General features: G+C 41.3%; 3 protein-coding genes across 3 annotated transcripts in view; 1 reads left to right on the forward strand and 2 right to left on the reverse strand.

Annotated features, from left to right (window-relative positions):
* The first annotated feature begins 1,827 nt into the window (after window positions 1–1,827).
* LOC135707713 (mitochondrial import inner membrane translocase subunit Tim21) lies at window positions 1,828–2,563 on the forward strand. Its single transcript, XM_065229599.1, has 2 exons — window positions 1,828–2,359; window positions 2,415–2,563. Exons 1-2 carry the CDS (start codon window positions 1,829–1,831, stop codon window positions 2,550–2,552), a joined length of 669 nt encoding a protein of 222 aa, XP_065085671.1. The 5' UTR covers window position 1,828; the 3' UTR covers window positions 2,553–2,563.
* A 111-nt stretch (window positions 2,564–2,674) lies between these two features.
* On the reverse strand, window positions 2,675–13,263 carry LOC135707704 (transmembrane protein 231). The gene is made up of 3 exons (XM_065229585.1): window positions 12,787–13,263; window positions 12,598–12,729; window positions 2,675–3,241 (listed from the first exon to the last, which is right to left on the reverse strand). The coding sequence occupies exons 1-3, from the start codon at window positions 13,246–13,248 to the stop codon at window positions 2,708–2,710; spliced, it is 1,128 nt and encodes a 375-aa protein (XP_065085657.1). The 5' UTR covers window positions 13,249–13,263; the 3' UTR covers window positions 2,675–2,707.
* A 283-nt stretch (window positions 13,264–13,546) lies between these two features.
* Window positions 13,547–27,241, reverse strand: part of LOC135707710 (inactive hydroxysteroid dehydrogenase-like protein 1) — a 29,399-nt gene continuing 15,704 nt past the window's right edge. The window contains exon 5 of the mRNA XM_065229592.1: window positions 13,547–14,076. Within this exon, the coding sequence (XP_065085664.1) occupies window positions 13,828–14,076 (249 nt within the window). The 3' untranslated portion in view covers window positions 13,547–13,827. The remainder of the gene's footprint in view (window positions 14,077–27,241) is intronic.

Raw genomic sequence — 27,241 nt, forward strand, 5'->3', positions numbered from 1 at the left:
TTCCATTGAACCAGTCATTGAATTCTCATGTAATTCGATGTGTCGCATGATGGGTTGGACCCTAATTAGATGTTGGCTTCTTCCCCCGGGACACCCGGAATATGTCCGGATGTGGCCAAAGTGGTTCTTGGAGCTCAATTTGAGTTCTATTGAACCATTCATAGAATTCTCATGTAATTCGATGTGTCGCATCATGGGGTTAAACCTAATAAAATCTAATCAGTTACTGGATGCTTCCCCCAGGGCACCCAGGATTGGCCTGAACCTGAATGATGAGGCATCCCTGGGAATATCGTCTGATTTTGGGTAGATTGTAAGTTTGTTTGTTATTATTGTTTGTTTAAGATATGTATATGCAAAAAAATCAAATATTTTAGTTATAAGAATTATTTTTGTATGTATGTTTAAAGGAATTTTAAATAAAGTCATTTGAAGGGTTCAACATTATTTACTTTTTATTATTAAAATCGCAAAAAGAAAGAAAATGGTGGTGCACAAACTACAGCCGCCGGGTAGCGCGCCGGGGGCGGACAAAGGGCGACCAAAGCGGCTAAAACGGTCAGTTTTTTGACAGGTATCGTTTTCGCCTCAGGCGCCCAAATGTTGCAAATATGGTCGCCCCCGGCGCGCCGGCGACCAAATGTGCACCAAGTGGCGCCGCGAGGTTCGAGTCGCCCAAGTCCGCCCCGTCCGCCGAGCGGTCCGGGGGCGAGCCGTGGGCGACTAGCCCGCTGTATGTGGGAGCCCAAGCCTGAAAGCCTCCCTAATAAAGATAAATTAATTAATTAATTATTCACCACCAGAGGTTGAATCAATCGTTTAGTTCCCAAAAGGCCTATAGGCTAGTCAAGTAGTGAGTCAATTTCAAATCGATAGTTTCGTATTGATTGTTGATAATATCTCGGATCACACCTGCCTTCGGAAGGGAAATAAAGCCGTTGGTCCCCGGTTCATGGATTGATAGGTCGATAGGTAGGGTCCAGGTGTGGGAGCTGCCTCCCTGGCGTCGGTAGCATTGGTGCACGGAAAACAAGATCGACGGAAAACAAATCAAGGGAAAAAAATCGAAACATGATTCGCTTTGATAAGGGGTAGCAATCAATGAGCTCGGGAATTTGTATTTAGTGTGTCAAACTTTCACGCAACATGCCCATAACTTGCGCACAAGTGACGTTTGTAGTACTAGATGAAATCTAAAAATCTCGTCCTCCCGATGTCATTCCGACAAAAACAAAGTGTTCGAATTTTTTTTTCAAGGAACAAAGTTTCATCAAAATTTTAATTTTGTAACTGTTGAGTTAATCCGAATACATGTAAGTAGTTCTATTTACAGTGGTTAAAGCGCTTTCCACTGTTTCCGGTCGTCCAGTAGGTGTAATATACGACAATATTCCTTTTATTCACGCAAGCCGGCTTAGCCCTTTTTTGTTTACATAATTTGCATCTCAATAATAATATTGAAACTGAAATTATTGCTTTAAAAAGATAATCCACACGCTATGAGGATGTACAAGTTCAAATAAATTCGCGATATTCATATCGATCGGAATACCAGAAGCTGATTTCAAATTTACATAAATAGCCAAAATTGTTGTGAATGAATTATGTATCTTTCATATAAAAATAGCAAATCCTTTCCCTAATGAGAACCTTGCGTGTCTTGAAGCAATCAGATTTCTCCAGTTTGTTTAAGATAAGTCTGTCCGTCATGAAATTACGGTCAACCGACAGTCGAGCCAGCCTGTGATGACGTCTTTGATGTCGTGCTGTTCTCATCGTTGGCCACGCATATTCACCTAATGCATATTCAACGTTTTCTATTTTCAGAATGTCCCTGCTGGCACTTCGTCCCCTGTTGGTTAAAAATCGTTTTAGTACCCTTCCATTGCTTCGGATCGCATGCACCATTCCGGTTCCCAAGCAAACTCGTTGCTATGCTACCGCGGAAAAGAAAGCGACCGCTCTGTCAGCGGCTTCCGATAGGACCGATGTCTCAACGGATGTTCGACCGCTGGGTGAGCGTGTGAAGGAAAATACCAAAACCGCCAGCTATATGGGAGTGATTGTGCTCGGGGTGGGAGTCACGAGCGTGCTATTTTACGCCATCTTCAAGGAACTGTTCTCCTCCAATAGTCCGAACAATATCTATACGGAAGCGTTGGAGCGGATTAAGGACGAACCGAAGGTGAAGGACGCGCTGGGAGCTCCGATTAAAGGTTTTGGAGAGGAAAGTCGGAGAGGCCGGAGGAATCGCGTGGCACACACGACGTACGTGCGGGACGGTGTCCAGTACATTAGGATGCAGTTCTACGTTCAAGGCATTAGGAATAAGGCGACCGTGCATTTAGAGAAGAGATTGGTAAGTTGATGGTTTTGATAGTATTTAAACAATAATCTAATTTTCTGATTTCTAGAACGAATCCGGTCAATACGACTACCGCTATCTCTTTGTCCAGCTGGACTACTATCCGCATAGTACGATCATCCTGGAGGACAACCGCCTCCAACAGGATGCCCTACAATCCGTGCCGAGTTTGCAATCAATTGTTTGAAATGTTTTTTTTTCACGCTACTCTGTCGCCAATTTACGTCACGTTATTGTAAATATGTTAGGTTTTTAACGTCTATACTAGGGAAATGAAATGGAGTTTTCTTTCGAAAGTAAACCATTCTGGTGATTTAGTTCTCAAGTTCTATGTTTCGAAAGCTACATCCCTTTCTGCTTCCATGGTACAACCTCCATCGCTCGGATCATGTAACTTTCAAACAGCCAATCCTTGAGCTTATCGGCAATCCACAGGAACACGATTAGCACCGAGAAGTACTGGATCCAGAATTGAGCCCCCTTTTGCCAGAGGGAAGCATTATACAGAAGAGCAGTGCGCGGGCAGTCCTCTCCACCGATCAGCAGTTCAATCGTGATTTCGATGTCACCACTTCCATCCCGTGTCCACCGGGAGCGTTGCTGATCAAACTCGAAGTAAGCGGCGTTCGATGACTCGATTTGATGCAGGATCGATTCCGGGAGGAATTCCTCAACCGAGGTGTAGTTTTCATGAGGGTAGTAATTGTGACTGAAGTGCGATTTGATGCTACGCATCGGGAATGGACATTGCAGCGAGGCCGTTTGGCTCGCCCTGAGATGACCGAGGTGGGTAATTGTACCGGATGCGAATGGTTGGGTTGGTGCGATTTGTTTGTTCAGGGCGATTAGGGCAGGGATGGAAAAGTGACAATTGCTCTGGAAGAAGGGAATGGGTGAGATTGATCAAGGATTTATTCATTTATAAAAAACTAGTTTGAAATTTCGATGGGGTTTTATCAATTCAAGCTGGACAATGTATTAGGTCCTAAGCAGGCATGGAAAATCATTTACATTCATTTCATGCAATCATTTACATTCATTTGCCTCTAACTTTTTTCGTCAACAGCAATCTGTAAAATGATGTATAGAACTTTAGTAGGTTTTGTTATTAGCTACAACTTTTGCCCATAACTCAAATCTGTATCTCTTATGCATCACGGATTAGAGCGGGCAGAACTTGTTACTGTTTTTCAGTGAATGTAAAATACATTCACTGAAAAACAGTAGTGGATTCTGTTTGCTCTGGTTCGTCATACATAAGATATACGGATTTGAGTTGTTAACAAAAGTTGTAGTTAATAACAAAACCTACAAAAGCTTCATACATTATTTTGCGGAATTCTGTTGATGAAAAAAGTTAGGGGCAAATGAATGTAAATGAATGCACGAAATGAATGCAAATGATTTTCCATGCCTGGTCCTAAGTAACATTGATCGATTCTCTTCATCGACTCTCTCTTTCGTTAATAACTTAGGTACATAACCGTTTCTTGTCGTGTTTGTTGTATTAAAAGCTAGATCATAGCTTCTTTCATTGATCTGTGTACTGAAAATAGCTGGGCATGTTTTAACACGACCGTGAGGATGCAAAGAGAAAGTCGACGATTAGAATCTGTCAATGTTACTTAGGACCTAATGCATTGTTCAGCTTGAATTATAAATTCAGTTTTGCCATGATTTATTTCCACTATAAATAACTATAAAATAAATATTGATGAAACTTCCGGAATCGTTCGGAAACACTTTTCAAAAGGTTCCAAGTAACAAATGTAAACAAATCGAGTTAATCGATACAAACTATTGCACATCTATCATTGTATGTGATACAAAAATAGCCATCAAAATTTACTTTCATTATCATAGTTCAAAAATTGTCCAATGTAATGTTTGAAATGAAAGGTACGTGATTGTTACTTCAGACATTTCGACTGGCTAACATAATTAGCTAACCAATCTAAGGTTAGGTACTCTATTCTGAAATCTGTGAAAGCAAGAGCAAATTTTCAATACGTCGAAAGTAACAAAAGTAAACAAAGTCGAGCTATCAGTTTCAATCGATTCTCCTGCTATAAAACTATGTACTGTCCGAATGTAGGATCACATCCCATTTTTAAATTTATTTACCAGCCAAATTGCTTTTTGACGTAATCACCTTCCGATCAAAATAGTTTTCGATGTTACTTAAGTCACCCGATTTCTATGGAGACGCCGTTTGACTTAAGTAACAGCGCTGAGAAACCCGTAAAAAAAAGTACGTTCATCGTTTCGCTTTCTCATTATTATAGTGAATACGGAGGCGAACCAGCCTAAGGCTGAAAGCCTCCTAAATAAAGCTAAATTAATTAATTATAGTGAATAAATCGAACTGTTTGTTGCTAAGATGATTTCGGTGGTCCTAAAATGATGAATGGGCTGCACGTAAGGAGACGTAATTGATAATTCTCCCGAATATCCTGGTAAATACACTTTGATTTAAGTAACTATAGGGGCCACCAAACGACATATAATAACTTTTGACTCAAAAACCAGTATTTTTTAGCATGAAAGCTAGCGATTTGCATTTGTATGATTAAAACCCTGCTAAATATGTTAAACATTGCTATCGCTATGAGATTATATATGTTTAATTGGAAATAGGAATAACTTTTCGGTCATCAAAACAAAACTTTATTTTTCTCGGATTGGTGCGAATGTTACTTACGACATAATGAAAATTTGCTCTTAGGGTATCTAGTCTCATGTAGAACAAAACGTCCAATGTAACACTCATTGAGTCTATGAGCAGTGCATCAGTGCACACATCAATCCTAGATAGAGCTGAAATTAGGGCCTAACAGCTTTTGTAAACAATGACTTCTCTTGATGATTTCTAGAAATTTAAGGCTCGCCCACGCAAACCAACATCCTCACCAGGTACGGAAAGCCTTCCCCTATCCGATGGTTAGGTTGGTCTGCGTGCACGTGCCTTGAATTCCTAGAAATCATCGATAGATGTCATTGTTTACAAAACCTGTTACGCCCTAATTCCTGCTCTATCTAGAATCATTCTCTGCTTGTTCGTCAAGCAGTTCAGTCCAGTTTTTGCTCGCTCTGTCGAGTTGTTCGATTGTTTATTCCAAACGTTTATTTGCGTCGTCAGTAGTGTCGGTCGCATCAAGTGATGGGAAGACAGCGCTCTTGGAGCAGGCTCCGTGAGAAAGCGGAGAAGAACAGTGGTAAGGGTAGCACGAGTGTACCTATTTCAAATAGGTACGCTACTCTTCCCACCGATGTTGGGAAAACCACCTCCGCCACGGTGAAGCGATCCAAGAAGAGGAAGAAAAACCAAGGCCAGTCCGGTGGTGCGAGTGGACGTGACGACGCCGGCCCGAGTGCGGCAAAAGTGGAGTCACCTCCATTGGTAGTGAAAAATGCCCATCTTAATGAGCTCATCGCGGATCTAGCGACGCTGGGCGTTAAAGCCGAATACAAATTGGGCAGAGTCGCCACCAAGGTGGTGCTCCGTACCAAAGCGGAGTATGACCAACCGGTGGCAACTAACGATTTTAAATTGACTCACTACTTGACTAGCCTATTGGTCCCAAGCAAATCGATTAACGTACCCCATTCTAGTCGAAATTCTAGTACTACACTATGAAAGTTTGACGGATAAAATGAGGGGTTCATGGATTTTCCTATGTTTCTAGGGGTGCATCGATTAGCTTGGGACCGAAGAGAGTACCAGAGCTCAGTCAAAAAGTTGAGCACGTTTCTTCGGGACCGTTGAGTTACCTCTATGGTATGACTTGGTCATCGCCCACCTGAGGACTACCAAGGTGGAATTCTTCACCCTATACATTCCCGGTGAGAAACCATTCAAGGTCGTCATCAGAGGCCTACCAAATTTCGACCCGAAGTTTATCGAAGCTGAAATCAGGGACCGGTACAAGCTGGCCCCAAATGCCGTCTATCGGATGACAAGGAAGGACGAAAATGTGAAGGCGTATCCGGATTGCCTTTTCCTGGTACACTTCCAGAAGGGAACGCTGGGAGCCATACCGTGGGGGCCATCGCGATGTGACTCAGTGCCCGCGGTGTCTGATATTTGGACACGGTACCCGCAACTGCAACATTAAGCCACGCTGCGGCAAGTGCGCTCAAGACCACGCCACTTCCGATTGCCCTGCGGATACCGCGGCGTTAAAATGCGCCAACTGTGGAGGTGCTCACCAAGCTGTGCCCTAAACGCGAGGATTTCAAGCGCATCCGAAATCAGGCATCCACCAACAATCAACCAGCACGAAGGAAGGATAAGGCCCCGGCTTTCAAGGCGGAGGACTTTCCGCCTCTTCATGGACAAGCTAATCCACGGGTGCGATCCGCCCCTCTCAAGAAACGTCTGGATCTTCTGCTGGACAAAGCTGGATTCTGGAGATAACCAACAGCTCACCAAATAATCCCGATCTGTTCTCAGCGGATGAATTGATGGAGATTTTCATCAACATGACCGGTTCTCTACGGAAGTGAAGCAATAAGCCCGAACAGATCCAAGTGTTTGGTAAGTTCATCATCCAGTATGGTGCCTAAACCGCTAACCATCGCTACCTGGAACGCTTGCTCTGTAAGAGCTAAACAGATTGAGCTTGCCGACTTTCGCTGCAAGCATAGCATCGACGTGGGTCTTCTAACCGAAACTCACCTAAAGTCCGGTGACAGCTTCTGGTTGCCTGACCACAACATTATCCGGTTTGAATCGTCAGAAAGAGAATCAATTTCTGCACTCTGCCCCACATCCGCACTTCTATCATCGAGGCCGTTAGTGTGGAGGGGGAATCACCAACTGAAAACGTCCGGTTTATCGCTGTTTACTGCCCACACCAGTGCGTGTACCACAAGCAACGGCCTAGGCATCCAATTCAAGAACGACCTGACCGCCATCACTCGTACTAGCTCCCGATTCATCGTTGAGGGCGACCTGAACGCCCGCCATGACGCTTGGTGGAACTACCAGCGAAACTGGAACGGATGTCTATTGTTCGACCACGCACAACATGGACTGTACACTAGACTGATGCAAAATTTGACTTTTTCGCTCCACAGTGCTTAAATGGTTTCAAATCGGGTCCTGATTAGCCTCCCAAAGTTATAACTCATTTGGTTAGAAACAGACTTCGCACAAGCCATTTGAAGTTTACATGTAAATTACTATGGGAAATCTCAACTTTTTGTTCATTGCCTTCTAGTCTTTTTCCATATTGAGCTGCGAAACAGTTTGATAGTCATTCTTATAGAAAATTTTCTCAGCTACATTTTTCTTGAAGATCGTTTCTATGTAAAACGAGACAGGAAAAAGTTATTAATTATTTAAGAGATTGGTAAATTTATGACATAATCAAGCAGCTGCTCTGTAGGCAACACTGTGTTTTGCAGTGTGACATAGAAGCCATGATTTGTGTGTCCTATTCAACGCCTCAGAAACACCAATGTTGCCTTCTGAGCAGTTGATTGAGCATGATCATAAGACATCAGCGCATTGAACCATTGATAACTTTCGATCCCTGAATTTAATCAAAAAGTGGTCTTCAGCAAAGTTGTAGCTGGGAAAATTTGAAAGATTTTGAAGCAGACCGATATGGTGAATTATTAGATAGACATGAACAAAAATCTTGGTTTTATCATAGTAATTCCCATACAAGCTTCAAATGGTTTGTGCCATCTCAGTTTCTCACCAAATGGGTCCAAATTTTGAGAGGTTAGTCAGGATCCGATTTGGAATCGTTTAAGCATTGTGGAGCGAAAATTTCAAATTTTGCATCACTCTACTGTACACTGCAATTTCCGGACGAACCAACTTTCATCTCTCCGGTGGGAAATCCCTCCACCCTGAACGTTTTCCTTTCAAACATCTGACTATCCAAGCCGGAGGCGCACAACGATCTCAGCTCCGACCACCAACCGGTGGTGACTGAAGTCGGTGTCAACATGGTTCCTGCTAGAAGCTGCCTGCGTAAAGACTAGCACCATGTCAACTGGGTACAGTACGGACGAATGGTGGACAGCAACATCGATGAAAATCCAGCACTCACCACAGTAGATGACATCGACCGGGCGTTGGAAGGACTCCAACAGGCCATATCCGTGGCTGACGAGGCGTGTGTTCGACAAGTTCCTGTGAGGGGTGAGTTTGTTGCTATTGATTCCCACACCCAATTACTGATTCGGTTGAGAAATGTTCGTAGACGCCAGTTTCAGGACTGGGGCTCTGGACAAAAAACGTGAAAGGGCCGATCTGAACAGGCAGATTGCTTCCAGAATGGACTCACTCCGAAATGAAAGGATGACCGCTCCAGACCATTATGGAAGGTAGCCAAGGTCCTGAAAACTCATCCCAAACCCATTCCACCTCTCAGAGTCGAAAATGATGACGATCGGCTTTTTATCACCCCACAGGAGATAGCAAATGCGATCGGCAAGCATGTCGTTTCATCGTATTTGCTTGGCTCGAATATCCAAAGTCCGCAAAGCAGGTTGCGCAATGCGTTAAAAACCTAGATGCCTCCCCTTGTGTCGAGCCTCCGACGGATATGATTACAGTACAACAGATATGCTCAGCGCTGAAATGCACCAATAATATGAAGCCTCCCGGGTTGGATGGTATATTCAACTTGATCTTGAAGAGACTCAGCATAAAAGTGCAGTCTCTTCTAACCGCTATCTTCAATGCTTGGAACTGCACTACTTTCCAAGCATATGGAAAGTAGCTAAAATCATACCAATCCGAAAACCCGGTAAGGATCCAACATTGCCTTCAAGCTACAGACCAATCAGCCTCCTTTCAGCGCTGAGCAAATTGTTCGAGAAACTCATTCTCAATCGTTTGCTCAAGTTTGTCGAGGAAAACAACATTCTCCTTCCGGAACAGTCTGGATTCAGAAAGGGGCACTCCACCAATCACCAGCTAGTACGGGTGATAAATAACATCCGAAGTAACAAAGCTATATCCAAGTCCACAGCCATGGCCTTGCTAGACGTTGAAAAGGCGTTTGACAATATTTGGCATGACGGACTTGTGTACAAGCTTCGTAACTTTAACATCCCATTACATCTAGTTAAAATCACCCGTAACTACCTCCAGCAAAGGTCGTTTAAGGTATCGTTGAATGGTTGTCTTTCAGACACGTTTTCCATCCCAGCAGGAATCCCGCAAGGCAGTCTGCTGGGCCCCTTGCTTTACAGCATTTACACTTCCGACATTTCTCCCCTCGGAGACGGATGCGTGTTTTTCCTGTTCGCAGATGATACCGCAATAGCCGTCAAAGGAAGGATGCCTCGAGAAATAACGAACAAACTTCAACGATGCCTTAACGCCTTTGCTGATTATGCCACCACGTGGAAAATCAAAATCAATCCCTCCAAAACACAAGCGATCATGTTCCTCCATCGGAAACCGAAACCGGCTCCATCTTGTACTGTAATCATGGATGGCACAAGGGTTGAGTGGTCTGCCGAAATAACCTATCTCGGGATGTTGTTCGATAAAAAGCTCCTCTTCCGTTCGCATGTAGAGTTAACTGTGGTCAAGTGTTCTACTTTCGTTAGGTGTTTGTATCCGTTGATTTGCCGCAGATTCCGCCTCTCAAGGGTGAACAAACTGGCTGTCTACAAACAAATCATAGTACCTGCGATCCTCTACGCAGCTCCGTGTCGTGACCGGACCGAGGTTTCCAGCCTCGGTCACGGCTACACGAATCTCGGCTGCTAAGCTTCCACTGCTACTGCTGCTATTCCTGTTGCTGCTGCTGTTCCTGCTGCTGCTGCGGCTCGTCCGTCGCCTTCAACGTTCGTCACAAGAATGCCTTCTGCGAGTTTTTTTTTTAGTTTAAAAAAAAATGATCTATATTTCTTGAATTCGTGTGGTTTACATGTATAACTTATCAAGTGACACAGATGCGTCTTTTCAACTTTAGTTCTTTTGATATTTAAATTATTATTAATTACAGTTCCTAGTCCTATCAGGCCTGTTTTAAGAATGACCACCTTGGTGGGAGCCTTCTGCGAGCTTAGTTAGCCCATATTTATACCAAAAGAATGTTCCCTATTTACACAGCACTGCTAGCTGTCTCGGGATTTGCCCTCACAAAGCAATGATAGTTAGATTTTATAAACATTCACGCTTATTTGGGTTTACTCAAATTACGCGTTTAATTAATGACTTAATTTTCATTTTTTTTATCATTATTATTTTACACCAACTCTATACACCACACTCCGGTGTGGGAATCATGTGCACAGACTCACAGAAACAAAATTCAGGTCGCTCAGAATAGAGTGCTGAGGATGGTTCTTGATCGTCCTTTCGACATTAGAATAACAAATTTACATGAAGAGACAGGCATTGCCAAATTAGATTCCAGAATTAACATGCTTTGATAAGCAATTTGTGTATAGTAGATTATGTGTATACACGCTAACTTGTGCTTACTCACCAGGTGAGTCGATCGTACTCACTTTCGTCCGATGTATCGAGTTGTCAAAAATTGAGTAAACGAGAAATGTCAAACTGAGTAAAAGCCACTCAGTCAGCAAAATCCTGGACTTGGAAAAAATGCCAGTCATGTCGGAGGAAACCTCATAGAAAATGTTATTCAAAACCGGCGGGAATGACTTCAGGTAAGTACGAATTGCTTAGGGAAACGGTGTTGAACCGTTTTTTCTCCGGTAGAATGAATCCGGAGCAGGCAATTTCCATTTCCTTGAATGAAAATCAAAACAAAAACCCTCCCCGCAACTGAAAATACCGGCGAGTGGATTTGACTCAGTCTACGTGAGAACGTAGTTTACTCAAAAGTGAGTCAACATAAGGCTACTCAATTTTGAGTAGCCATACTTGCCGCTGAGATGAGTACATTTGACTCAATTTTGAGTTGACCATAATAAGCGTGTACACACTATTTTTATTTTGCTGGAAACCAGCAGAGTTTTGCTGGATTTTGCCGAGCTGTAAAATCAGCAATTCATCCAGCAAAATATTGTTGCTGAACGACCAGCAAAATGACCCGACGTAAAAGTGACAGTTGTTTACTGAAACACCAGCAATATTTACTGGATATCCAGCAAACCCGAGGGGCAATGATTTTGCTGAAAGATCAGTAATTTGTTGTAATACGATTGAATTGTAATTGCATTTAAACATGAAATAAAACACAATCTAATTTTGTATTATATTACGCACTTTTAAATTTCGCATAAAAATCACATTAAGACGATAACAACTGTTGTTCATAATTTAAAAAAGGATAATAATTTCCTTCGATCCATCGTACACTATACACTCATTGACTGTCTAATCCGGCAATTGTTGCAGCTACATTTAAGCAGAGAATAGAACTATTACAAACTAGATTTCAAATTAAATTTGGAGTTCACTATAAATTTGCAATTATTCTCATTGTTTATACCTGTAATTAATGATAGCTGGCACAGTTGAAATTGCAAAACAGAATACGCGGGAAAGTGAAGAGTGATATTTTGACAGCTCACACACGTTACTGAGCATCCAGCAAAATATTTCAAATTACTGAACATACAGCAGAACATTGTTTTGCTGGAAGCTGTTCAGCAATTTGTTTTGCTGGAACTTGATTTCAAAATTGAGTGTGTATAGTAGGTTAGTTGTAGTTGTAAATAGTAGATATAAGTAGTCTCCTTTTTCAAATTTAAAACAAACCTATCCCACCAAGGTGGTCATTCTTAAAACGGGCCTGATAGGACTATGAGCAGTAATTAATAATAATTGAAATTCAAAAGAACTAAAGTTATAATCTGTCGAGCTTCAACCACCGTCGGTGGTTCAACTTCAGTTTTCTCAAAATGGCCGACATGTTACATTGGTCCTTCTGAAAAATTACGCCTGGCTAGGATTTCACAGCAAATTGACTCGAAATCGTTACCCGATTGTCAAGTCCCGCCCCAGGTAAAAAGGGTAAAAAGTGCAGCAGCTAAGCGAAAAGTTGACGTTTCGAGACAGAGCGTATCTGTCAGATTTTCACTTCACCGGAGTTATAAACTGATCGATTTCACTTCACGTGAACCGTGCACTTCGAAAAAAGAGAATTGAAAAATGTTCGTCAAGCGTTTTTTCACATCCTTTTTCCCTAACGAAATTAAATAACGCTTTGAACGGTATACTAGGATTAAGTAAAAAGAAAATTAAAATATAAAAATAGCCAAAGTGTCCCGCCCCTTGCATTTACCTTAACCTGCACGTCCAAGAAGAAATAGAATGTGTAAAACACCAACCCCAGTGAATCGTCGGGTAGATTGAACGCAACGGATGCACTTAGCCTATCTATTTTGCCATCTATGTTGCCATCGTCCGCTGTTACCTACAATTAAACCCATAAGCAAACGATCTCTTTAAACTTCCATAAATCACACTGTACCTTGATGGCACTGCAATCCTGCCGTTGCTCAGTTAGCTCGTTGTACGATTCAAACGAGCTGCATGTGATCAGATGCCGGCTTACACTTGCCGCTTCGGTGCGATCTACTTCCGCCAGGAAGAGGTACCGATAGTTGAAGTGCACTTCGGGCTGTTCGTAGACCAGTCGATAGCGATCCCACAGCGCACCGGGGTTGATGAACGATATGACGTAGTAGGGGAGGATCAACGAGAGCAGCACTACCACCGTGATTGTCAGTGTTGAAAACGAGCACAAATGGTTCTGGTAGAGAACGTAAATTGATTTCCTGTGCAGATTGAAGAGCTGCATGATTATTGCGGTGGCTTTTAGATCTTTCGGACTGTTTGTTTTTTTTTTTGGGAGGGCTGACATCAAGACGAACAAACTGTTTGAATCATTGGGTTGCCATAGCGACGAGTGGAGCGGTCGCACGTGTTCCATTGCGCACGCGCGTGTTTTTGAAGGAGCTTTCTCTAACGGTTCAAAGATGTCGCTTCCTTTGATTTAGATGTATTTTCATTGATTTATATTCTTTGTCAGTCTTATTCTAGGTCAAACGAAACTATTCATCCCTTAGCTCTGGTATAGGTCGCTTGAATTTTGAACGAATGCGACGTTTTTTTTTTTGAATTAAACACATTTGTAGTGCAGGCAAGGGATGCGGGCAAATCGTAGAGCGGTATGACTATGTGATTCACAATAAATCCGTTTTAAAAGCTAAGATCGCTACACGGTAAGCTAGAAGTATACAAATGCAATTGTCTTTCAAATACTATGCTAGGTATAGGTTATGTCGTTTTTGTTCTAACGAGTTCAACACCGGTGTAGTGCTGCACTTGGGCACCACCAGTATTCAAATTCGAACGATGATGAGCTGTCGATGGTTTGCGCTTGTTGGTGCCACCACCCCGGTGTAGCTACACCGCAAAAACGAAAACTACATTAGGTACAACAGCCGAAATGCCACAAGATGACTTCCTTTCTTAAAAATGAAGTCCAAGCATCCAGGCGAAGTGTCGCTTATTGCGCTTTCACGGCGGCCTGTTTCTGCGCGTAGTACTCCTTGCGGAACTGTTTGTTCATGGTTCCACCGACCAGGGTTCGGACCCACTCCGGTGCCAGTCGGATCAAGCAGTACTGGATTCCGTGGGACCAGTAGCCGGTGGTTTGTTTCGATTTCCCTAGCGTGAAGACGGCATGCTTGGCGTACGATTCGGCGTCCGGGATGAATAGACCGCCCTTCATCACCGTGGTGGAGAAGTTGTTCATCTGGAATGGAGGAAATTGATTGAGTTGTTTGGAATAAGTTTTACCGGTGAAGAGCGGTAGGCATGCGAGATTTCTTTGAGGTCAACTCCTTGGTTAGAGGGTACTCAACAAGATTACCCCGATAGTTTGGTGATGGCTAAGGAATTGTTTAAAGGTACCCCAAGAATTGTTGATTCAGAATCAAAAACATCTTTCTAAAGACAAAATGATCACAGAAAATTCATTTTAACTCGGATATTTTTGAAATTCTCAGGGAATAAATAAACACATATTAGCTATGTTTTTTTGTTGTAAAGTTGGTTTATTCAACACTACGGACTTAACACTACCCATCAAATCCTGTGCCATACATGCGCCATCTTTCTTACACAATTTCATCCACTCTTTCTTCAAATCCTTGTCATTTTTGAAGATTCTTTGTTTTCCGGAGCTTGCCCTTCATTAACGCCCAGATTTTTTTTCTATTGGGCGAAGTTCTGGTGAATTTGGCGGATTTGCCTCCTTCGGCACAAAAACAAAATCGTTGGCTTCGTACCACTTCATCACCGGTTTCGCGTAATGGCACGATGCCAGATCCAGCCAAAACAGAGTGTCACCTTCGTTTAAGGAGCAAGGACAGCAGGCGCTTCTGGAGGCATTCTTCTTTATATATTTGGCCGTTGATGGTGCCGGTCGTTATGTACGGCTTGCTGAATTTGCCGCACCTACAGATCGCCTGCCACACTAAGAACTTCTTGACAAATTTGTCAACCTTCTTCTTCTTCTTCCAGAACTTCTCCGGAACATCCAGGCCGGGGATCTGCTTAGTGTCCGCTTTAATGTTTGTCTCGTCGTCCATTACGATGCATTTCGGCTGCACCAACCACTCGCGGTACAGCTTCCTGGCGCGGGATTTGGCCATCGTATTCTGTTTATCGGTTCGGTTAGGTGCCATCCCTACCTTGAAGACAAGAAGTCCGACCCGCTTCATTGTCTGCTGGACGAACCAGACTGAAGAATTGACCTTCTTGGCCAGGTCCCGAATCGAAAGGTTCGGATTGCGCTTGAAGTAATCCCTCACTTTCCTTGCGTTCACGGGGTCTTTCTTCTGCTGCCAGCTCGCCGCTGGGTCGTCTGGGTCTAGGTCTGGGTCTCCTTGAACGATTCTACCACACGGGACACGGTCAAATTTGTCGTTTCCAAACTGTTTCGCAATCCACCTGTGGAACTGGCCTGGATTTTACACGACCGCTCCATATTTTTTTGTCGAAGCACGTCTTGCTTGGAAGCCACCTCGATAACCACTTGACAGATTGTGACGAAATTTTGCACATGTAAACATTACACTCTAAACTAGTTTAACTCAAAATTTCATCACATAGTTCCAGGCCAGTGACAAGGCCTATACCAACAGCAGCGTTTGACAGTAAGCAGCATGTCCCGGGCTCAAAACGTTCATTTTGCTGTGCTGGGCCCGCTGTCATGGTTCTCGTCTTGGAGTTTCTATGCAATTGGTTTTTTGGTTGGAATCCTACCTTACAGAGCGTGTACTTCGAGTGAAGGTTGAGGGTTGTGTATCTTCACCGTTTTCAAACAAGTCTGGAGTTCCACAAGGTAGTAATCTCGGACCGTTGCTGTTTATTCTGTTCTTCAACGATGTTGCTTTGGTTTTGGGCGAAGGATTCAAACTGGTCTATGCAGATGATTTAAAGCTGTACATTGTGGTGCGCACACAAGAAGATTGTTGGCTTCTGCAAAACTCGCTGACTTTGTTTGCCGATTGGTGCCAGAGAAACAAACTGACTGTTAGTGTGGAACATGTCAGATAATCACGTTTCACCGCATGGTACATCCAATTTTGTTTGACTATCATATCGACGGTGATACTCTTACCAGAGTTTCCAGTGTGACTGATCTATGGGTTCAACTAGACACAAAAATGACTTTTGATTTACACCGTTCAGCGCTCATATCGAAAGCAACGCGACAGTTGGGCTTTATTTCTAAGGATCGAACGGGTTCAGAAACGGTTCATTCGTCTGGTACTGAGAAACTTGCCGTGGAGTGATCCTGACAATTTGCCGCCGTATCCTGATAGATGCCGACTGTTGGGCTTAGACACTGGAACAACGACGGAAAGTACAGCAATCGTTGCTTATTGCTAAGCTGTTGAATGGTGAAACTGATGCCCCCGACCTGCTTGCGATGTTGAACTTTCGTGTGCCGAGCAGATCTCTTCGGAATACATCCATAGAGGTAACTCTAAGACCAGAAGGTCCCGAAATAACGTGCTCAACTTTTTGGCTCAGCTCTGGTACTCTCTTCGGTCCCAAGCTAATCGATTCACCCCTTGAAACATAGGAAAAACCAATAACCCCTCATTTTATCTGTCAAACTTTCATAGCGAATCAAAACAAACATTGCGTAGTACTAGAATTTCGACTAGAATGGGGTACGTTAATCGTTTGCTTGGGACCAATAGGCTAGTCAAGTAGTGAGCCAATTTAAAATCGTTAGTTTCGTATTGATTGTTGATACAACGCTACTGCAACCAAGTTTTCACCGAACTATGTTTGGGAACAACGAACCAATCTCAGCGTGTATTCGTGCGTTTACGGCTGTCGAAGAGTTTTTCGAGTTCAATAAACCAACCGAACGTTTTGCAAATCGGATTAGGTCTGTGTTAAATTAGCTCTAATTTATTCATTAAGACTAAATTGTCAGATGAATTATTTTAAATACAGGGCTGCATAGTTCATAGTAGTACCAACCGGTGGAAACTAACGATTTTAAATTGGCTCACTACTTAACTAGCCTATTGGTCCCAAGCAAATCGATTAAGGTACCCCATTCTAGTTGAAATTCTAGTACTACACTATGTTTGTTTTGATTCACTATGAAAGTTTGACAGAAAAAAAATGAGGGGTTCGTGGATTTTCCTATGTTTCGAGGGGTGCATCGATTAGCTTGGGGCCGAAGATAGTACCAGAGCTGAGCCAAAAACTTGAGCACGTTTCTTCGGGACCTTCTGATCTTAGAGTTATCTCTACGTTAGTACCATAGAGGTAACTCTATGGTAAAACCGAGAGGGGCGACACATCTAAATCTCAATTTTATATGCTCAAAAAATCTCACACTAGCGAATCAATCTTCGAAAAATCTTCTTGCATTTATCGCATCTACATGCATCGCGCATCTTCTTTTTGCAGGAAATCTTCAGAATCGTCATCAATCTTCTTTCTATCTACTCAGCGTGCGAGCAGCTAGCCACAGCACAACACAATCTTTCCTGCAGCGTAGATAGAGTCGTCCCCCTCGGGTAAAACGTTAAAACGTTGCTCCAAATCGATTACCAAGCAGATTACTATAAGAATCCGAAGAATCTAAGATGATTTTTCCAAGTCGATGTCCAAGTAGGATTACCTTGGTAGGGTCCAAACAAGGATTGAAGAGGAGTAAGAGTCTAACAAGGTAGAAAATTTGTAGGTAATATTGAGCCGAGTATTGAGCAAGGTAGCAGTAACACCAAAGATGAATACTAAGATGAAACAGTCGGAAGAAAAACTTTCTATTTTAGTGTCCTTCACGGTCCCTTTCATCCAATGAATACCCCCCGTATGCAAGGTAATTTTGTGGTTTTGCTGTCCCCTCGGTAGAGATGAAATTTTGCGTACTTTTTTTTTTATCAAAACAATCACACGAATGTCAGAGATGTCACATTTTTTAATTAAAGGGCGAACACGAAATTATTGCGACACATTCAACAGGGCATAACTTTTTTACCATTGGGTAAAAATCAACCAAATTTTGCACACTTTCTCATTGATGTGTATTGTGTACATGCTGTCAAACTCGAAGTCGTGTTTTTCGATTCAACGAAAATGGAGGTGAACCAACGCGAGTTGAGAGAACAAATTCTTTCCAAACACCTGGAATTTCCTGACCTGTCGCACCGGCAGTTGGGAAAAATGTTGAACATTCACCATTCAACCGTCTCCAGAGTGTTGAAGCGGTTCCAGGAGCGGTTGACGTTGGACCACGGCAAAGGAGCTGGAAGAAAACCGGGACCGGAGAACAAAAAGACGGAGGGAAAGGTGAAGCGGATGATTAAAGCAAATCCCAACGTCTCAAGCCGTGATTTGGCTAAAAAGATCGGCATGTCGCAGAGCTACGTCCAGAATGCAAAGAAGAGAGCTGGACTACATACATACAAGGTACAGAACTTCCCAAACCGCGATGAGCGGCAACAATCGACGGCTAAAACTCGGGCACGGAAGCTCTACGAGAAGATGCTGACAAAATATGGCTGCTGTGTGATGGACGACGAAACGTATATAAAAGCCGATTTTAAGCAAATTCCGGGGTTGGAGTTTTTCACCGGCAAGAGCAAGTTCGATGTGGACGACAAATTTAAGAAGAAGAAAATGTCGAAGTTCGCCTCCAAATATCTCATTTAGCAGGTCATCTGCTCTTGCGGACTGAGGAGTGAGCCTTTCGTGACAAAGGGCACAGTAAATGGCGAGATCTACAAATCTGAGTGCCTCGAGAAGCGCCTTTTGCCGTTCTTGCAGCAGCACGACGAAGCTCCGCTATTTTGGCCAGATTTGGCATCATGCCACTATTCTAAAAGTGTCCTGGAGTGGTATGAGGCCAATTCTGTCCATTTTTTTTTTCCAAAGAACATGAATCCGCCAAACTGTCCGGAGCTGCGCCCGGTGGAGCAGTACTGGGCAATAATGAAACGGGAACTTCGGAAGAGTAATAAGACAGTCAAAGACGAGAAGGACATGTTAAGAAAATGAAAAAAAAACTGAGAAACTGGTACCGGATGACACTGTAAAGACTTTGATGGAGGGCATCAAGCGAAAATGCGTTCAATTTTACATTCAATTCTCCATTGATTAACTTTTCTTTTGATTTTTGAAGTAAATTTATGTATAAAACTACCCTAAAATTTTGGTTTGATTCTAAACAATATAAGAAAATTGGCATGACATTTTCGGTGTCGCAATAATTTCGTGCTCGCCCTTTACTCGATTAACAACTAATCGATTATTTTTCGTTCACTGTGCTGTCATTTTTCCACCAATGAGAGTGCAGCATATGTTTGAAACGATGTGTGATGATCCTCTGGTGAGGTTAATGCTTATATCAGCATGATATAACCGATTACAAATATTTTAATTTTCGGTTCGTTAATCGATTAATCGATTATTCGAATAAAAATCGGCCATCACTACCCAACAAACATTGGAAGCTGAACAAGAGCTTATTCAGGCAAAAATATGCTCTTTCAGCTTAAAAATGGCTTGTTAAGCCTTTAATCAGCACTCATTGTTTGTTGGGTAGATGAATGTGAAACGTCATTTCAAATTTAAGGTCGTAAATAAATAATGATACAATTTGAAAGGGACTGGGGCTAATCACAAATTACGTCCCCATGGTAACGGAAATAAACACGAGTGCGGACCGGTTGGTAACACTTCCTTCAGCAAAAAGCAAATAGATCCGCACGGCCAGAGAGCACGATGCGGACTGCGATTGGTCAAGGAAATGATTACAGACTTCACTTAAGCGTCAGATAGACGAGTCTACCGTGACGAAAGCGAGAGATTCAAACAGACCTGTCCCGGCTCTGAGACCGCAGGGCGAGTTCAATCATAATAACAAAAGGCGGGTAAAGCGGTTGCGAATTCCAAAAAGCAAAACTTTTACAACAGGGAAAATACTCATTTAAATCAGTAAGCGACGTTTCCTTGGAAGGTTTGCCTGCTACGCTTCGGCAATGCCTTGTAACAAGAGCGTGGGCGGCAAATGTTTCGTTCGCCTATGTCAGTTTTCTTGTCGTGTAGGAGGGTCGCCCAACAAACAATTTGAGTTGATTAACAGCTGAATAAGCTATTTTTTAGCTGAAGAAGCTTGTTTTTGCCTGAATAAGCTCTTTTTCAACATTCAATGTTTGTTGGGCGTGGCTTTGCTAGTGAATTACACTACTCCGCGTGCAACGTTCATTACTAACGTTCTGGTGAGCTAAAAGGAAGAGGAGACAATAGGGGGACTTTTATGAACCAATTTTCTGTCAAACGCGAATCAGCGCCTGATTGGTCGGGCGAACGTATAGAAACGCTAGAATTTTTACAACAGGGAATCTATTTTCTTGTATTTTAACAGTTGACTGCGTCGCCCATAATGACATAGTTTTTGCACGGTCGTTTCCGCGAGAGAAGAAGAACACGTCACAGACAAAAAGAAGCCAGTTGTCTCCTCTTTCTCTAAAGTGGACCCTACACGATTTCTTTTATTGATAATAATCGTATTGTCAATACATTCTATATTGACGTCAATACATCGAGATTGACAATATTTCTGAATTCACATCATCAATATTATTGTCAATAGTTTCCCTTCGCGTCAATATATCGATGCGTGTGAAGTTGGTTAATCTGGTGAGGTACGGGAGAATGAATTCACCACGCGGTCTAGCTTTCGCCGTTCGCACTGAAGGAGAGCGAAGCTTTCCAAAAGTAGTGTACGTGACTGATGTGCAGATGGCGTTTATGCCTAGTGTATGAGTGAATACAACATATCAAGATGACTGGCAACTCTTCTATTTTCTCGTACGACCGCTATGAGGGAGGTACAATCGCGTCATCTGACGCTCAAAGGTAAATGCTTCGAACGAATTTGATAGCAAATATTACATCCTTAGAAGAAAGGTTTGTGTATTTGCTCATTTTTCTATGCGTTTCTTCCACCTCCGCTCAAGTGCAGTGTATGTGTCGCTTGGATTCTGGAAAAGTTGCCAGTCTTCTTGAAATGATGTCTTCGGTATCAGTCTAGGAGTGATCCATTTTTTTCAGATTCCGATCAGTCCAACACGTGTACTGTAACTTCAATGCGAGTCGACCTCAATTAAGGGATCCGTCCTTTAGTCGGTCGTTCCGAATCCAAGATCCGAGGGGTACACCCTTGTTTGATGGGCTAGTTTCTTCAAAGATATCACCGTGAAAGTATTTTATAATTTTCATAGATGACGCATTTACCTTTACAAAATTACTGAAGCTTGCCTGTGAAAGCAAAGCGTCCTCACACTATTTACAAAGGCTTCCCTAGTTGTAAACTGATATTTTAGTAAGGCAATATTTAGTCACACTTTTTTTTCTACTAACCCGGATCAAAATCACTATTCCAGCAAACGTTTTACAAAACCACCTGAGCTTTCTAAAGAAAGGGGAAGTTTCCGCGGAAGTTGCGTGGCCAGCCAAAATAAAAGCTGATAAGCCTCATTGGGCTGAAACATCGTTTCTTTCAATTGACGATGTTATTTATTTCCGTCGAAATCGAGAATTTCAGTTGACGAAATCTGTTGAAAATTGAAAGTCAATCAAAACTTTTGTGTGCAATGCATTTTTGAAACATGAAATGCTATTTTTCTATTTTATTAAAATAAATCCTGTTGACATTGGAGCAATGTTTTTTAATACAATTGCAAATGAAGAGAAAGGTTTTCCGCAGTAAACATATTTTTCCCGCAAACAGTAATTCAAAACTAATAATTCATACTAGGAGAACAATTAACCTTTTAAACGGAGAAATCCTTCAGAACATATAAACATATGAATTAAAATGTAAAAGTTACATTGGATGAAAGACCTGTGCGATGAATTGATTGATATTTGTATGAGTTAGCACTTAAAATCGTCAATTTTTCATTTAACCCCTGAAGCTAATTTTACCCCCGCTTCCCCTAAAATTCACATATCAGCGAAGAGTAAAAATACAAATTATTCAGAGCGGAAAGTTTGAGAATTCATGTTTAAAACTGAAAAGATTAGTGAAATCTGCAGATTGACAAAATCGGAAAAAAAATGCAGATTGACAAAATCGGGAGCTGACACAATCTGGAAAGCACTGTATATTATTAATTTTTATTTTTTTCATTTGCAACCTTGTTACATTTTTTAGAAAAAAATAGGTATAAGTGAATGATAAAATAGATCACATAACCAGTGGAAAATATCTATGTGGTTTTCGCATAACTTTCATGTGATCCCATATTTCGAAATTGCTCCACTAAATCACATGAACCTTATGTGTCCAATGAAAGCTATATGATTACTCACATGGAATGTATGATGTTATGTAATATACAGATAAAAATCATTAATTTTGTTATTGGAAAAATAAATTGTGTTCGTTCTTAATAGAAACGATGTGGAAAAAAATTTTCAGTGCGAGTTCTTACCAAGGGGCAAGACAACTTAGATATTTTTGAAAATATCGTCAAATATTTCAAAATATCAACGGAAATATTTAAGTATTTTCTAGAACAAATACATGTTAAAGATAGAGCTTATTGTGCTGATCAATATTTGTTGAACGGATACTTTTGTTTTTAAGTCTAAGTCAAGAAAATTAATACATCATATTAATTTACTTGTATGGTACCTTTTGAACTAATGTATCATACCAAATGTATGATTGACTCGTGAACGCCGAAATCATGGATATGTTTTCTGCTCGAATGATGAATTACGATGAAGTAGTTGTCTTCTGTATATAATTCATGCCTGGAGGTCTCACAACTGGATCTCCACTGCTAGGCTCCATCGTCGATGTTATCAGAAGCCGATATCAACTGAAATTCGAGAACGTAAGTGAAGGGGTGGAAATGAAATCTACAAGCAAGGATTCAAACCGGCTAGAAATTTGCAGCAGAGGCAGACTCAGCAGGCCAAAGCAGTGGAGCCTCAACAAGGAAATCTAGCAAGTCGATAGGAATGAATTTCGGTATTTTTTAAGTATTTAGTTAAAAAAGGCGCATCTGATGAAGGGGTTGTCCATAAGTGAGAAAAGGGTTTTGACCGACCCTTTGGAGTGAGAGGCAGTCACGCTTACCACTACATCACCGGGGCCGCTAAACACAAGGCTTCCATAGTGCAACCCTAAGGAGCTATCCCAAGTAACACATCTTCATGCAATTATGATGAGTAAACTTCTTTACAACCAAATTCAGCTACATAAAGTTTATATTAACTGCTATATAACTTGCATGTTGCTAGGCTATTAATTTATGCCACGATCTGGGACTTCTCCGACAACTTTGCGCTAGTTCGAGGTCCGCATTGAGCACACACATGTTCTGTCGGCATTCTAATTGGGTTCAAGAACTCTTTCAGCAGCTCAACTAAAGTACAATCACAGTTTGTTTTACTATTAATATCGACTTGTTTTAATTGGCCTTATACATACTAATTATCGCGGAACTGCAGACTATTGTCCATGAAAGAGTGCTGTTGAACTTTTACCTTACCGAGTACCCGGAACTCACGATTCCCGATTTGATTAGGCTTCTGCTGTACACTTGTTTCCTGATTTGTGTTCGATTCGATTCCGGTTTGGCGTTTAAACCAACAGCAAGACACTTCACCTCGTATAGGAATCCAACTGGAACCATTACAATGCATCAATTTGCTATGATCGTAATTCAGGTTCTGCACATATGCCTACACCTTCATACCGCTGGCGCTGCGTTGAAAAATACACAGGTTTATTGTTGATACCCAAGTGCAAACGGAGCATGAAATGAGTCAAGCTTTTATCTGCTGACGGCTAGAGGCGCTTACAATGTTTTATTTATTGTTTATCGCTCAAGTAAACCGAATTTATTGTTATAAGTATTACCATGTCGAAGATTTTTGGATATCTGTTACTTAGGGTAACGACATCTTTTAAAAGGTTTCCAACCAACCTCTACATTCCAGTCAGTCCGTGACCTTGCACTCAACTGCAAACAGCTTGTCTTGTGACAATGGTTTTTGGTCCATCTGCCATGGGATGCACTTGTTTTGCTCACAGCAAGACTGAACAACTCATATCCAAGTGAATCTCGTAAACCGGTCAATCCAGTTTGGAGCAACTTTGCGGCACGGAATTGTCGTTTTATTGCTCATGATTCGCAATCATTCCGTGGATGATATTTATAGCATCAGATCGTGCAGCAGAAACTGTACGTAACCGGAGTGCATGTGCTTTGAGCCTGTTAATTTTTTTGTTTTAGAAACGGGTCAGGTTTAACGAGAGAACATATAATCTTGATTGGCGTCCCAAATGGAGTCATGTTTAAGACTATTAATCACCTAGTTGAGCAGTTTTGGAATGAAATCCTATTGACATTTTAAGAAACTTAGTTTTAGGCTTGAAAACAGCTCATCCATTGTTTCAAGATGTACCACGTCATTAGAGCAACAAACAACTTCACAGTTTCACGTAAACGTCCGCTTTTCAGTTTCGATTTTCATTACTTGAACTTGAACTGAGCCGTCTTTTGTTCTATCAAACGATTGTCTTATTTTGTCTCATCACTCCATTTGTTTCCACAATCTAATGAATGCATAATCGCAGCACTCGGCTCAACTACCAACCAAAGCGGCTCGCACATTTCGCTTGTTGCACTTGCTAATTATCTTGTCACCATCACTAGCACGCTGTTCGCATTCAAAGCATGTTATCGCCATGAGCCACGCCAGTACTATGCAATTAGCATTCAATCTCCGCTCAAGCACTTACAAATAATTAGACACATTTTAGCCTACTGGCCTGCTTCAAGAGTACGCAGCCCTCTTCCACTGGCGTTCTTTGTCCTAAGCACCGAGGTAGGGGAAATCGGAGTAAGGCGGACACCTTAAAGGTTGTTATTGTTGTATCGTCAATAAATGCAGCATTTTGCTAATAATATCAGTACTCTGCAAGTTAAACTCATACTAAAGGAAACTGCATAGGGGTCGACGGGGTAAGACGGCCATCCTGAGCAGAAGGTAAACCGTTTATTTCCTTTTAATTCCGTTATAATTGCTTATCTTTTGACAGATACGCGTATTTCGTCAACTACTTGCAGACTTCATCAGTGCCAAGTACTCAACACCACTTGGCACTGATGAAGTCTGCAAGTAGTAGACGAAATACGCGTATCTGTCAAAAGATAAGCAATTTAACGAAATTTAGAGGAAATAAACCAACACATTCAAAACACTTGATAAAGGGATTCCGTTAAGAGGTTCGACAAATTTAAAAGATTTATATAACATTTCCGATGTATCTTTAGAGTACTTTCCCTAATTATATTAATTTTCAGAAAATTTCCCTTCCATCCGATGACGTTTTATCACGAACCAAAAATAGCCATGAAGTAGATGCTCGACCCGATTCGCATCTTCCTCAAAGTTGTCTTTAGCTCGCTTTCTACTTTCTATATGGGTCAGTCCAGCTCAAGTGGGTTCACCACCTGTGGTAGATGTCATGGATTTTAGCCAAACTTGGCCAAAACGCTTATTTTGGCATTGTGAACAAATGCCTTTTTTGAAAAAGCAAAAGCTCTAAAGGGTCTAGATCCCTCTAGGCTACAACCCTGGATTTTCGAGATTTTTAAAAATTGCATCTCTCAGAAGAGATTACTCCACAACCAAATAAGCGATTCATGATCTTAGAACGTCAATTTGAAGGTTTTGTATGTAGATTCTTATAGATTAACCCAAATTTTGTTTTTGTTAAAGTAACTACAGTAATTAGGCTGATTACCGGCAGGTATCCAAATTGTCAAAACATGGCATATTTTAACCTTGGGCGGGATTTTTTATTTGTTAATATTTTAAGCTCAAATTTTCACGCCACTTTGGAAAACTCTTCTAATGATGTGCAAATGATATGGACAAACAGTTTTTGAGATATGACCAGATGAGTGAGAGGTAGTTTTGAGATTTTCTAGTGAAAAAAAAAATGATATTTAACATCTTTTATTTTTCTTGAATTCCTTCACGCCGATAGCGCACAATAACATTTTTTTGTTATTTTTCAAATGTTATGGGCAGGATTCTCATTATATGAAATCATAACTAGCTCATTTATTTACTTCTGTCCATAATTTAATTTTGGTCCTAAAAGTTAAAAATACGTTCCTATGGCATACAGCCAAAACGTTGTGCTTTAGAATTATGTTGAAATCAGATAGATTAGCAGGTATATAACATTTCAGTTGTGTATGGCAGCTGCTGCTTGAACAATACCCTTATGTGAGTAATTAATTAATTTTTTTAGATACAATTTCACGAGCAAGAATGCCTTTTTTTATTATAGTCATAAAGAAAATAAACGTTGAACCTTTATTTTTCATTTGTATAAAACACACTTTCCATTTATGTAACGTAACTGTCATGTTCTTCTACGCATTTGAAGCTTATTGCTTATCACATATTAGCTTATTGCGTGCTCTCAACTCAGTGTTCTAGATGCACTTCCACAGTTATTAATTGAGAGCTTTCGTTGCGAACATCAGTTATGAGTTAACTGTTAACGTAACTGTAATGTATCGTCAGCAAACCCATAGTTCTATTGTAAACCATTATGTACCATGTTTTTACTGCCATCTTTATCCACCCACCGTTATTTCTGTCTTTTGGCAAATCTAACTATTTTCATTACTAGTGCTATAGTGCTCTAAATTAGACATCTACAATTAATCTGTTCGATTGGTTAGAGGACAACCGAGAAATAGTGATGGGAAAATGGTACCAACCCCCGCGCTATTCGGAGGATGGTACTCTTTTTACAGACTAGCGATTCACTTTTACATAAATATCTATTTGCTACCAGTCAAGTGAGATGAAACAATTTTTGTAGTGCTCCCAACGTTGAAAATATACCTCTTCATATGTCCCAACCTACTACTTATGTTGTATTCTTTTTCTTTACATGGTGCATGTTCGTCCACTTGTATGCGTGCAATCCTAAAAATCTTTACTAATACTTAGACATAAATATGTGCGTCGGGCGTCGGACAAAACAACTTATTTTGAATCGCAAAAGCGCATAACTGCTAGATTTGTTACATGGTAGAAGATTCAAATTATAATCCATGGCTGAGTTTGTGCAATCTGTTGTATCTCTTCCAGCGTGGTAAGTATCTTATTCATCTATTTGTAAACATCATTATGCGGTGATTAAATTTTTTTGAGGTCGCTTGATGTGACGCTATTAATTTTTTCAACTAAATCAATAGTTTTTAAACTTCAACTTCACTTTATTTCAAAAACGCAATGGTTTTTTTCTATCGGCAAAGCAACAAGAAAACAATGTTCAAAAGAATGTCAATATTTACAACATTGTACATCAAGGCAGTGACTGCAAAGGC

The sequence above is a fragment of the Ochlerotatus camptorhynchus genome, unplaced genomic scaffold (assembly GCF_037179485.1).
Source record: "Ochlerotatus camptorhynchus isolate MF236.1 unplaced genomic scaffold, CSIRO-AGI_Acam_v1.1 ptg000316l, whole genome shotgun sequence".
Taxonomy (NCBI): Eukaryota; Metazoa; Arthropoda; class Insecta; order Diptera; family Culicidae; genus Ochlerotatus; species Ochlerotatus camptorhynchus.

Excerpts from the sequence above, each read along its gene's own strand:
- LOC135707713 (XM_065229599.1), top strand. The coding sequence starts at position 1,829 with ATGTCCCTGCTGGCACTTCGTCCCCTGTTGGTTAAAAATCGTTTTAGT. Across the intron at positions 2,360-2,414 it reads TGCATTTAGAGAAGAGATTG|AACGAATCCGGTCAATACGA; the intron begins GTAAGTTGATGG and ends TCTGATTTCTAG.
- LOC135707704 (XM_065229585.1), bottom strand. The coding sequence starts at position 13,248 with ATGGAACACGTGCGACCGCTCCACTCGTCGCTATGGCAACCCAATGAT. Across the intron at positions 12,730-12,786 it reads AGGATTGCAGTGCCATCAAG|GTAACAGCGGACGATGGCAA; the intron begins GTACAGTGTGAT and ends GTTTAATTGTAG. Across the intron at positions 3,242-12,597 it reads TCTTGGACGTGCAGGTTAAG|AGCAATTGTCACTTTTCCAT; the intron begins GTAAATGCAAGG and ends CCCTTCTTCCAG.